Source organism: Lissotriton helveticus, chromosome 12 (assembly GCF_964261635.1).
Source record: "Lissotriton helveticus chromosome 12, aLisHel1.1, whole genome shotgun sequence".
In the NCBI taxonomy this organism is placed as follows: domain Eukaryota; kingdom Metazoa; phylum Chordata; class Amphibia; order Caudata; family Salamandridae; genus Lissotriton; species Lissotriton helveticus.
Genome location: NC_136073.1, coordinates 472,821,885 through 472,834,911, shown reverse-complemented (window position 1 = coordinate 472,834,911; position 13,027 = coordinate 472,821,885). Strand labels below are relative to the sequence as shown.

The 13,027-nt window shown below is 41.4% G+C and overlaps 1 protein-coding gene across 1 annotated transcript in view; it reads left to right on the top strand.

Annotated features, from left to right (window-relative positions):
• The window catches only part of ADCY7 (adenylate cyclase 7), a 441,560-nt gene that overhangs the window by 308,888 nt on the left and 119,645 nt on the right, over positions 1-13,027 (top strand). Inside the window, exons 12-13 of the mRNA XM_078670626.1 lie at positions 628-671; positions 3,213-3,287. Of these exons, the coding sequence (XP_078526752.1) occupies positions 628-671; positions 3,213-3,287 (119 nt within the window). The remainder of the gene's footprint in view (positions 1-627; positions 672-3,212; positions 3,288-13,027) is intronic.

Genomic DNA, 13,027 nt, shown 5'->3' with positions numbered 1-13,027 from the left:
AGGTGGGTATTTGTTCTGCAACCAAGTACCTAGAAAAGTAACAAAAGGTTGAGAGTGTTTTCTTCTCACTTTGTAGAAAAACAGGAGTTTTATAAAACGGGGAGAATTACTGATTGTAGAGCGACAGTTTGCACCGGGTGGTGTTGGCATGTAAACAAAAAGGTGACAGAGTGGTGGGTGATGCGAGAGCTAAGATGAGAGGTGGTGTGGCCCAGTGGGTTTTGTGTAAGGATAAGGTTGTGCCAGTAAAGACTGCACAAAATGACTGGTACTATAAAATATGATTTTATCATATAGCAAGCCATCCATTTTTAGACAGAAATATATTGTTGTCGAGTAAACGTTGCCCTTTGTTTATTTTTTGGAGGTGTGTGGTATCTTACCAGTTCCATTCCAGTCCGTATGGTTTAGGTAAATATACATTTTAGAATGTATGTTACAGCTAACACTCAAAATGCAGACAATCTGTGGCTGAAGGAGGACAGGGTCTCAAGAAGACTCTTGGGATGAAGGCTGCTGTGCCACCTTCAATTTAATGGCCAAGCCCCTTTAAATGATTTTTTTATAAATACGGAGTCATACTTTAGTAAATGAACATCTCATATTTTTCCATATATTGTTTTTTAGGAGATACCCCTGCAAACCGTTGGACAGAACACAGCAAGCGCTGGGTAAGTACTAGAAAAATCCTTTGGTAAAGTTTAATGTCACTCTTCTCCAGATCTCTCAGATTATCTACATTCCCTCAGAAGTTCACTCAAAATTAGAGTTAACGTCTTTGTGTTTAGATTACATGAATTTTGAACACCTCTAATTGCAGTTTGCTTCTTAAAGGGTCCGGTACTGTTCGATTAAGAAAGAGACTGCTGTACTATACTATTAAAGGTTTAGCTGTCTATTGCCTGGAACCTGACTTAGAGGAAGGGGGCAGCTGGGAAGCGGTGTTCCCCATCCCGGTCCTTGATGAGACTGGATTACAACTCAGCAATTTGATTACAAGTTGCCTAACACTAAGAGAAAGTCAGCTCCCCTCTAAGACGTCTAGAAAGTCTGTCAACCTCACACAGGTTGCAGAAGTGGGAAGGGAAGAAAAGATTCAACAATTCTTAGTATGGAAGTCTCAGAATAAGAGGAATTGAAAATTTTCACCCCCAGCTCCCAAGTGAACAAAGACTTATAAATGTTGGAGGAGATGGGTTAGAAAACAGAATATCATTTTATGAAGGTGAGCTAAAAGGCATCAATGGAGCATCAAACAAAAAAAAAAAACTTTACGAAAGAGACTGGAATATACTTTTGGAGGCCATATGCAGAAATAACTGTTAGAATTGGAGGTATTCCAGCAAAAGCAAAAGGATTGGTTTCCCTCTTGTAACTTTTACTGAGCCTATGTTTGTAGAGACATTTAGAGAAAAACTACCACACAAACCCTTAATGACAAAGTGTTCAGAGTAGGAAAAGGCATGGGCAATCGGCTTTCGTCAAGAAAGTTTTATGTACGACTCTATAGAAGTTCAGTAAAACATTACAATGTCCAGTAGTGGTAGCTACTGATCTTTGTGGTAAAGCGTAATACTCGCTTTGAAATTCACTGAAAATGAGCAAAGAAAGCTTTGCATCTCTAGGAGGGTTTGTGGAGGTAGATTTCTTACCCCCAGAAAAGTTTGAAGAAATTGGGTCAAATGGTGAATTTTAATACACAATGTTCACATAAACATGCTTAAATGCCATATGGCACTAATGAGTACCCCAATGAATGGTTCCTAGAAGACTCCAAAAACTATATAACCAATGGCTGTTTTACAACCGCGGTAATTTACTTACATGATTATTAAATTAATCAAAATTAAGGTAATCATAAAATGTTATTTCCTGGTAAATTGTGTAAATGCTACTAAATATAGCTGAATGCCACTAGTTACTCCAATCCGATAGCATCAGCAGTGGTCATAACACAACGGAGGAATGCAACAACATTCTTTGCTTTTGACTCGGACATCTTGTCTGCCTTTGATTCCTGTTATGTTATGACAGAATTTTAAAAATAATTATCATCATCAAACTTGTAAACTTACATGGAAATTCTTAAAGTATTGACTGTCCTCAAAATAAGCTGGTAAGCCTACCAGCAGCTGCTCCCAGATCCTAATTACTATTTTCACCCGAGCTTAGTTTTAGTCCCTTGGGAGGGAAGGAGAGGTGGTGGACGAGGATTCAGCATTGCGATAGTGGTGGTCAGGGGGCTCACGGTCTGAATATTCACTCAGTGGCCCTTCTTTCTCCTAATCCTCCACTTACCCATTGATGACAATAGGAAGGAGGCAAACGGTGGGTGATTGAATCTGGAGGTAGGGGAAATGGGCCCTTTCTAAATATAAATCAGTGTAAAATTCTGCCTGGGCATGTTTTGAAAGCCTCAACAGCATTTTACCCTCATTCTAAAAGTAAGCATACTTTTTAACTCAGTACCAGCACTGTAGGGCCAATGAAAACACTTCACTGATGGGTTAATCTTGAGAGTCAGGGCTGGCAAATGATAACATGTGGATTAAAATTGAGCTTAAACTGTTGGATCTGACCATCAGAACTCTAGATTCATACTGAGTACAAAAAATTAATTTTTTCCTACAATTAATAACCAAGTTATCCATTTGGTCCAAAGCATTTCAATATGAAGTACAAGTAGGTCCACCATTTCTATATCAGAAGGGAAGATCCTATTTAAAACTGCAAAAAGTTATGGGCAATATGATAAGTAATCACACATGGAGAGACAGGAAGGAATGATGGGCATATAGATGTGTAGCATAGGCCTAAGCTGGTGCTGTAGTGTTGGCCTTAGAGCACGTTCTGGATTCGATTGATCATAGAAAGTGGGATTTAGAACAAAACTTTAGTCAAGGGCCGGTATCAAATAGCAAAAACATGGATGGACTGAACAATTAACAAACATTACCCACTATTCCACACCCGGTTTTTAGTACTGCATGAGATGCTACATTTATTTGGTTAGACCTGCAATAATTTCACCTTGTCTTTCTTGGAGCGTTTTGCATTTATGAGCATATCTGAGAATGTATTTTGAAAAATAAAGCCAGGTATATCTGAAACACATTCCTAGATCCCAGACACTTTGGGAATTTGCAGTTCTTGAAAACAGGAGTGAGATGCGGATAAAATTCAACAATTATACTCTCGTTATTTTCCCTTAGAAATGCATCTCAGAAGATTGAAGATGGCCTCCACGACAAGATGAAAATGGCTATTGATGGTCTCAGTTCGGCTAAGTATGTAAACTATTTTTCTTGTAGGTTGAGACTCCATATATCATTTAAAACCATTTTACAAATGTTTCACAGATGCTTCTTAGTGCTAGAATCTTGTGAGAGGTTTTTTTTTTAATTGAAGTTTTGAATAGCGCTAGCTTCGCCCAGGGGTATCAGAGCGCTTAACATTGTAGGTCTGATAGTCACTAGAATAACTGGACAAGTGTATCAAAAAGCAATCGACGAAAATACACAGAGATAACATAATGAACATAAAAGTTATTGGAGAGATCTGTTAAGGGATGATCATCAGGAAGATATAACATTAAGAGGATGTCGTAACATAATATTATACTGTAAGCATTCAACCAGGTTAGTTTAAAAGGCTAAGGTTGGCAGGTACGGTTCATGAATAAGGTGAGATGAGAGTTCAATGGAGTTGCAAAGATAAGGGAAGAGGGCTATGAGGGGGGTAGTTGAAGGTTGAAGAGAGGTTGAGGTGTGGAGAGTGGTTGAGTTTGGAGGGGTTTTCTCATAAATGTATTGAGCCGGGCATATATGGTTTGGGGAGAGGTTTAAGGTAGGAGGTAGAAAGTGGTAGGAGGAGGGGGATGTAGTGAGTGGGGGAGAGAAAGATTGGGGAGAGTGAGGGTGTAGAAAGTGTAGTACATAGCGGCTTAAGAGCCCCAGTATTTGTTGAGCATGTGTGTTTTAAGGTCTTTTTTTAAATTGAGATAGGAGGGGTTTTCTCGTAGATTTTTAGGCAGGGCATTCCAGATGCTGGGGGCCTTTCCAGAGAAAGAGCAGGATTTTGAGGTTTGTTTTTTCAAAAGCGGGGGGATGAGGAGAAGTGAGTTTGTGCTTCTCAGCTGTCAGGCGCAACCTACTTTCTTGAGTTTATTTGAGAGGTAAGGTGTTTTTTTTTGGTAGAGTGCTTTATGTGTAATGCTGGCTATTTTATAGGAGGAACGTCCTTCAATGGGGAGCCATTGAAGGGTCTTGAGGGCAGGTGATATGTGATCGAAGCGTTTGCAGTCTGTTGTGAGCCTAGCCGCTAAGTTGAGGACGGATTTGAGGGGGGTAAGGTGAATTTTGGGCGTTCCGGCGATCAAAGCATTTCCATAGTCAATTTTCGAGAGGACTAAAGATTGGACAATCAATTTGAAATTTTCAGCGGGGATAAACGGTTTGATTTTTTTTAAGATGCCAGAGTGTGAGAAGTGCTCCCTTTGCCGAGTTTTTAATATGGGAATTGAGCGTTAGCTCTCTGTTGATGGTGATGCCAAGAGATTTAACTGGTTCAGCTAGGGAAAGAGAGAAGTTGAGGGTATTAAGGTCAGAGATCCAAGACTGAATGGGGAGAGGATTGTTTTTAGGAGTGAAGAGAATTATTTCAGTCTGGCTGGGGTTGGGTTTAAGGTGATTGGAGTAGAACCAAGCTTGAATCTTGATTAGGGCGGAGTTGAGGTGGAGAATATCGGTGTGTGATTTAATTTTATAGTACAGTTGGGTGTCGTCCGCATGTCGGTGGTAATTTATTCTGGCTTGTTTGAGTATGAGGGTCAGGGGTTCCATAAAGAGGTTGAAAAGTGCGGGAGAGAGAATTGATCCTTGGGGGACACCAAGGGAGACAGGTGTGGGGCAGGAGAGGTGGTTTTGTATTTTAACTTGGGCTCTGTGTTGGAAGTTGGAGGTAAACCAATTAAGGACAGCGCCATTGAAGCCGAAACGGTCTTGAAGTATCTTAAGTAGGGTTGAGTGGTTTACTGTGTCAAATGCAGCGGTAAGATCAAGAAGAATGAGTATGCAGGACTCTCGCTTATCCAGGCCGAGGTGGAGATCATCTACTATATTAATCAATGCTTTTTCTGTGCTGCACCCTTTGCGGAAACCAGATTGAAGAGTGTTGAGTAGGTTGAAGGAGTCAATGTGTATATCTAATTGGAGAAGGGCACATTTTTCTAGAGCTTTGGAGAGAAAGGGAAGGTTAGAGATGGGGCGGAGGTTATTAGGGTCCTTAGGGTCGGCTTTAGGGTTTTTGGAAATGGGTGTGATTTGGCCAAGTTGGAGGGAAACTGGGACGCACCCTGTGGAAAGTGAGGAATTGATGATATTGGTCCAGTAAGGGGAGATGATGTGCTCTTAAGTTCATGGACGAGGGGGGATGGTAGTGGGTCTTTTGTATGGGAAGATGGTTGAAGTTTGGATATGATGTTAAAGACTTCTAGTTCTGATACAGGTTTGAAATTATGCCAAGAGGCATTGTTTTTAAGCCGAGGTTCAGTGGGGCTAGCTTCCGGTAGGGTGGGTGAGGGGAGGGAAAGGAAGGGTATGGGGGTAGGAGGGAAAGTGGTATTAGGGTCGCATCAGGAGGACATTGGGGTGTTGGGGGGGCTGTGTATTCAGGCAGGATTTATCAATTTTAGCAATTTTTTCGCTAAAGAAGTTTGCAATTTCAACACATTTGTTGGTGGAGGCCAGAAGGCTTGAGGGGCGTGGAAGTTTGGTTTCTAACAATGTTGAATAATTCTCTGGGATGGTTCTTAGCCTGGAAGAGTTGTGTTCGGAAATAAGAAGCCTTTTCAGAGAAGATGTGTTTTTTATAGGTGGCTCGTTTCTAAGGAGGGTTAGATGGGCAGGGGAGGGGTGATGTCTCCATGTTCTTTCCGCGAGTCTGAGTGAGCGTCTTTCATTGTTGAGGTCAGAGGTAAACCAGGATTTGGAGGGAATATTTTTCAGTGTTTTTGTTGCGAGAGGGGCAAGTCGGTCTAAGACCTCAGAGGCTGATCTGTTGTTGTGCTCTGTGAGTTCATTTGCATTGAGAGAGTGAGGTGAGACAGAGTTGTGCTTCGAGTTTAGATTCAAGTGTACCTGGAGGGATTTGCTTAAGATTTCTAGTTGTGATCTTGGTTTGTTGTTTCTAGTCGGGGCGGGTGGGGTAGGTGGGGAAATTTTTAACAGAATGAGGTGGTGGTCAGACCAATCAGTGGGGATGATATTGGATAGAGAGGCTAAGTCTTCATTTGCGATGTCCTGGTTGAACCCCATGTATCAATTTCAGCATAAATCTTCTACCCATAAGTCTTTTGTAATCTGTACAATGAAACTTGGTGATCATATGTTGTCTTCCAATAGAACTGATGTGGGATTGGTAGGTGTTCCGAGGTTCCTAATCCTTGATGAGTGCGTGACTACAGGGCGGAGCATCCCCATAAGGTCCATGATGCTGTAATAACCCATAGAGAATGGTCTTCAAAAAACAGTAATTCTGGTTTAATGTTTAGCATTCCTTAGTGTTCATGCATGTTTTGAGAGAACTAGATGCAAGGATACCTACATTAGTTAACGCCCTCACAAAAGCTGTTAACCCATAGAGGCATAGGAAAAGGCTGCAAGTATAAAGTGGACGGATGGTTCATTATATCTCATCTAACACCCACAGTATTGATATTTTAATTATATTTGGGTCCCCAATCAATAAAGTGGAATATCTCATAGGGGCACACCCTATGTTTTCAACAGGAATCTGGATCCCTACAAATATCCAGGTAATTTTATCTGAACTCTGAACCATTTGTCGGGTCTGCCAAGGTGTTATCTACCTACCTTGGTGTGAAAAGGTCATTGATGATGAAGCATGCCACCATACTATGTAGGTGAGGTGACACATCCATTTCTTTTTAAAACATGCTGCTGACTTGGATAAGTAAACACATTGTTCACTTTAGTAACCTAAGCACCTGGTGTGTGCTTTAATATGCTGGAAGGCAATTTTACTAGAAGTATTCCATTTATATATGAATGGCCTCTTGGGACTAGACCAAATCTAAGAGTGTTATGCAGGAAGATGGATGAAGGTATCAGTGATATTCTAAGGGATATGTGGAAGACAAATCGTTTAGTGATGCTCTGAACCTGTAAATGTAGGACATTGACATAAAGTAAGAGAAATTCTTTAATTAACTCTGTGAGAGGGCACTCAACCAATAAAGGTATTGCTAATGGAAGGTCATCTGAGTCTACATGTGTCCTCCTTTTACAATGCTCAGACTTCCATACCATTACACCCAGAAATCAAACAGATGTTGAAATTTCCCGCTTTCTCCATCCTTAATTGTATCTAGTATGAAAATGACATGGAAAATGCTTATGCATTAGATCAATTGCACGTTTATGTTTTTGTATTTTCCCAAACACACACACTCCCAATACACCTACACCAATTTTAGCGATATTCCCTTCCAGTTACTGTACTTGACAAGGGTACATTGTGACTTTTTCCAGGGTACAAATGAGCTGAGAAAAGACTTGTGAATACTCACAAACAACTATGTTTGTAGGAGATTTACTCACAAGGAAGTGTAGGTGAGAGTTTAGTTTTTAGGAATTGGAAATGTACTTTTGTGGTGTTTCTATAGCACAAACCCAAAGGAGAAGTGAAGAAAGGCAAAGATACAGTCAATGAGTGACTGGAGGGGTGGCTGGGTTCTGAGAGTGGGTTTAGGTCATGCTGATAGATCTGGGGATGTCACTCCAGATCCTAGGCACATAGATGGACAAGGCTTGTTTTGTTTTTCTTTCTGCACTTCTTCATTTTCATGTCTAATGATGATCTGGCTGTGGGTGTGCAGAGACCCACCTGTGATGGTGAGCTCCGTAGCCTGATAAATGGGGTGCTGGTCCTGATGGCTTTTTTAAGCTGATGCAACTGGTTAGAAAGATGACTCATAGCTGCAACAGGAGCTGGTAACGTTCCATCAGGGAAGGGAGGATCTGGTCATATTTCATCAGGCAATTGGTGAGGCATGCTACAATGTGTAGGAAGTTGTACTAAAGTCCCTTTCTAGGAGGAATAGTTCTACTTTCTTTAGTACAGAATTCTGATACCAGGATGTCTTGGTTTTCTTTGCAATGTATTCCTTGAGGGTGAGGTCGGTGGCCAGGCTGAATCCATGTGATTTAGCACTTGGTGACATTTTGGGTTTGAATCCTTCCTGATTCACGTAGTTGATCAAGGTTTAGACCAGTTGTTGCTGGTTGTTACTGTTAAACAGCAGAAATGTTGTTTTGGTGGGGTTGAACTCCAGGTAGGTGCTGAACATCCAAGTCTGTAGAAGGTGCAGGAAGTGTTTCTGGTCTTGAGAAGTAGAGTTGTCTTCTTTAATATCAATAAAACATGATAATTTTCACGTGTAAGAAGACCTTCAAAGTAAATAGTTTTGAGGACCAGCTCCATGCTGTGATTCTGGATTTACACTGTACAACGTTAAACTTCAAACTACAATTTTTGCATTCCTGCATGAGACTTAAGAGTGTGACAAAATTAGTGTACCGGACATTACATGTTTCATTCCATTTCTACCCATCAATATCAGTATTTTACAATACTCCCACACGTGTCCAGGTCTCTAGTGACTTGTTAGCTAAACCGATTCAGGGACCTAAAGGACACAAGCGTTGGTTCGACACAGCATGCTCGAAGGCCCACAGAGACCTGATGGCAGCACTAAAAATTGTACCGAGGGCAACAGATAAAATTGCGAGACTAAGGAAAGTTTATAAGTCAGCAATAAAAAACTGTAAAGACTCCATCAAACATGAAACATGGGAAAACCTCCAGTCAGCGGCAGTACTGAAGGATAGTAGGAGGTTCTGGGAGATTATCAAGCAGCCTTTATTCTCAGAAGATAAAAATGAACCCATGGACTGTGTGATTGCTGATGATAAATGGCTGTCTTTCTTTAAAAGTGTATATGAAGCCGATGAGGGGGATGTGGGCAATAAGGGCTTATTGTATAATGGACCCGCTCACCCTATCATCTTTAACCCACAAGAAGTTGAAAATGCACTTAAGGCAACTACAAAATATAAGGCACCCGGTCCGGATGGAGTCCCGGCTGACTTCTTTATGTACTCACCTAAACTATGGTCTACCGTTTTGTGTAATGTGTTTAATGCTGTTACTGATAACCCAGCCCCCGCTTCATGGGCAATATCTACCATCGTCCCTATTTATAAAAACAAAGGTCAGCGGGACGACCCAGCATTTTATAGACCTATTTCACTTTTGGACTCAACTGTAAAAGTTTTGGGAAGAGTCCTTTTGCAAAGATTAAGGGAGAATGTGGAGGGCTGTGGTGGGCTCTCAGAACTGCAATATGGTTTCAGAGAAAAAAAAGGCACAATCGAGCAATGCATCAATTTGCATTTACTCATTTCAAAGTACACAGTGGCCAAGGAGGGGTCCGTGTATTTAGCTTTCATGGACCTCTCCTCGGCTTTTGACCTTGTCAATAGGTCCAAATTATGGTTGATTTTATTGGAACTAGGCATAGACAAAGCATTGGTCGCATTTATGGCCACTTTGCACCAGGAACTTTTTGCAGCTGTCCGAGTGTCTAACAATGGAAGGTGTACCCCTTTATTTAAATCTTTAAAGGGGGTTCGGCAAGGCTGCATTTTGGCCCCCACGCTTTTTACGATTTATATTAACGGCCTGGGGGCATACCTGCGAGGTAGGGGCACGGACGTTCCACGTGCAGGAGATACCCAAATTCCGGCACTCCTGTATGCGGACGATGCCGTGCTGATCGCCCGCACTGGTATTGGTCTTCAGGTTCTCCTAAATGCCTTTGGTTCCTTCATGGAGAATTTGGACCTTAAGATTAACGTGTCTAAATCGCACACGATGGTCATGGGTCGGGATTGTGCAAAAAAGAGCCATAAATCCTTTTATTGCAGTGGGGCTCAAGTCTCCAAGGTCACCACATTTCCCTATCTGGGCGTCTTGTTTGATCATAAAGGGACGTGGGGCCCACAGATAAGCGCAAAGCGCTTGGCGGTTACTAGATCGGCCTCAGCTCTCTTAGGTTTCGCAAGTAAGTTGGGAGCAAGACCTATGGAAGCCTTGTTAAAAATCTACAAGTGCAAACCTGTGGCTATTGCCTTATACGGTTCCCCCTTGTGGGGATATGTAAATCTTGACCCCATCCAGAGAGCCGAGAACAGATTCATTAGATCGCTCTTATCTGTACCTCAGTCAACTCCAACTTATTCTATCCATAAGGAGTTGGGTTTAGCGTACTTATCAGACCTATTGAGTTTAGCGCCCTTGACCATGTGGATGAAAATGTGGTTAAATGAAGATCTTTCACTGAACCACAGTATCTTGAAGGACGTTCTTTCTTTAGACAAATACAGGAAGATCCCATGGCTGGAGTATTTGATTAAATCCTTCACGAACTTGGGTCGCTCAGAACTTTTCTTTTGTCCAGATAAAATCAGGGCCCAAGATATAGGTCTAATTAAAACGCTATTTTATGAAAGGAAGGAAGCTTGCCGTGAGGTAGCTGAACTGAAGAAGCCAGCAGTCAGAGCACACTACCTTTTGGTAAGCGAACCCCATCTCGCACCTTATCTCAGCTACGTCACAATCCCTTACCATAGGTTTTTATTAATTAAATTTAGGTTTAATCTTTTACACTTTCACCTTGGTTCTTTTAACGGTTGGCAGAAGCCGGAACAAGCTGCCCCTTGCAGCTGTGACAATTTTTCGGTGCAGGACACAATGCATTTTGTCATGTTTTGTAGTCTGTTTCACGAGCAGAGAAAAAAATACTTGCTCCCCATCTTGAAAGAAGCAGGGTTCACACAGGTGCGCCCTGCTCTGCTTTTTTTTACAGCTTTTGACAAATCCTTGCACTACTTTTAGTGTTGCAAAATTTTTAGTGGCAGCTGCAAGGGCTAAAGCTAAAACCATTGGCAATTCTTTTTCTTAAAAATGCCCCCATTTAGGGGAAACAAAAATGCATCTTCTTATATAAAATGAATTCTTAAATTTGTATATAGTATTTTAATATGTGTTTGTTTTTTAGGCAGATGCTTTTTAGACACTGTATGTCTAAGTATGTTTCTTATGTAATTATCATATGATTGTTTTGCTTGAATGTGTTTTTTCTTTTGCGTTTCTTTGTATGACTTGGAATAAGTCGAATAAAGATATTCTGACTGAATACTCCCACACGCAGGTACTATTTTGAGCACCAACCCCGGGCATTAGCATTTTTAGTCTTTATAATTGCATTGTATTGTAGCATTTCTATTTCAATTTCCTTCCTCTAGTGAGGTATCAGATCAGATCATTTTCTGGATAGCCAAGTAAGAAACTGCTCAATTTGTTTTGCATTGTAAGCAGAGACTGTGTTTCATGGTGTGATCTACCTGGGAGGCATTTTGGTGTGTCTGTGAAATTCATATGTGTGCCCCTAACATTTTGCAGAAAATGTGTGGGGGGCCTAAGCATGGCATGAAGCTGAAGTAAGTAGGACAGGTAGAATTGTGTTCGCATATGCTTACTTATGTTCCTTAATGTACTTCTCAGCATTATTTCTTATGATGACTGTGTGGAGAGCTACCCCTCTGATAGTGAGCTATCCGTCTGATAGCTACACCTAGGATGGTGTGACGCAATGATATCAACAAATACCATAATTAAATGAATCTATTGGGTCCAGTCTGGAGCAGAGATGCTTTGTGCCACAAAAATCCAGAGACATTTTTGTTTGTGGGTCTTCTACATCGATTTGGGAACCCTTTGAAATTGGCTAACTATGAGGGCCACCCAGGATTAGAGAAGGTAAGTCCCGAAGAATCAACAGACACCATTTTTAAATGTGTTAGGGGCTAACCACACAAGTGGAAGATCTGTGTCCCAGGAAATATGAACAGACACCACCTCTACATGGGTCCATGGTCTCCACCCAGGATTGGGGGTGTTATGCCCTCAGAAATGAACAGTGACTATTCATACATTAGTCTATGGGGGTCCCAGGAATGCAAAATGTTGTCTCAAATGAAACATTAAGAACCACCCCATGTGCATGGGTCTATCAGATCCACAAAGTGGAAGAGGTTCTGCTCCCACAGTAAAGTGAATAGACCGAAAAGGCACATGGGTGTATGTAGTCCATCCAGAATCAGAGATGCTATGTCACAGGGAAAAAAGCAAACATCACATATGTTTTCCTCCCACCAGAAGAAGACACATTGTCCCAAGAATTCAGGAGCCCAGTTAATTCCCTGGAACTTGGGCTCTCATCTATATATGAAAAGTGTGGTTCCCTAAGGGAAAGATCACACTTAACGGCCTTTAACTTAACTCAAGAATGTACCCATAATTTTTGCTTCATTGTATTGACTTTTCTTTACGCCAATTATTTCTCCTACTCTCCCCATGGCAATGACAGAACATATAGTATCACTTTATCGTGTATAATAGGCAAACGTTAGTTACCTTTTGAAATTCAATGCTCATTTATTTTTACATTTTTTCAAAATACAACAGTTAACCTTATTAAAGTGCATGCCGTGTATGTAAACACTATGTGCAAAATGTGACACAGTCCATTGTAAGCATTTACGGGGTTGTATGCACATAAATTGTGTCCATTTATACACCCTTAGGTAGTTTGAAAAATGATACTCCAAAGGCAAAATCCATAGGCCAACGTCTGGTAAGGATGTAATCAATCCTTATATGCCACTTGCAGTGGCAGCTAGTAGGGAACGGTGGTGGGGTGGCAGGGGTGGGTTTAGAAAAAGAAGAAAAAAAAAAGAAGACTTACCTGCTGGTTGCCAGCCTCCATCTCTCCTCCATCCTTTCTGTTTTCCTGGCTCCCGGCAGCACTCAGGCTCCCAGACTACCCTAGCCAATCACGACACTGCTGTCAACCTCATGATAGTTGTGTTGTGATTGGTCTAAG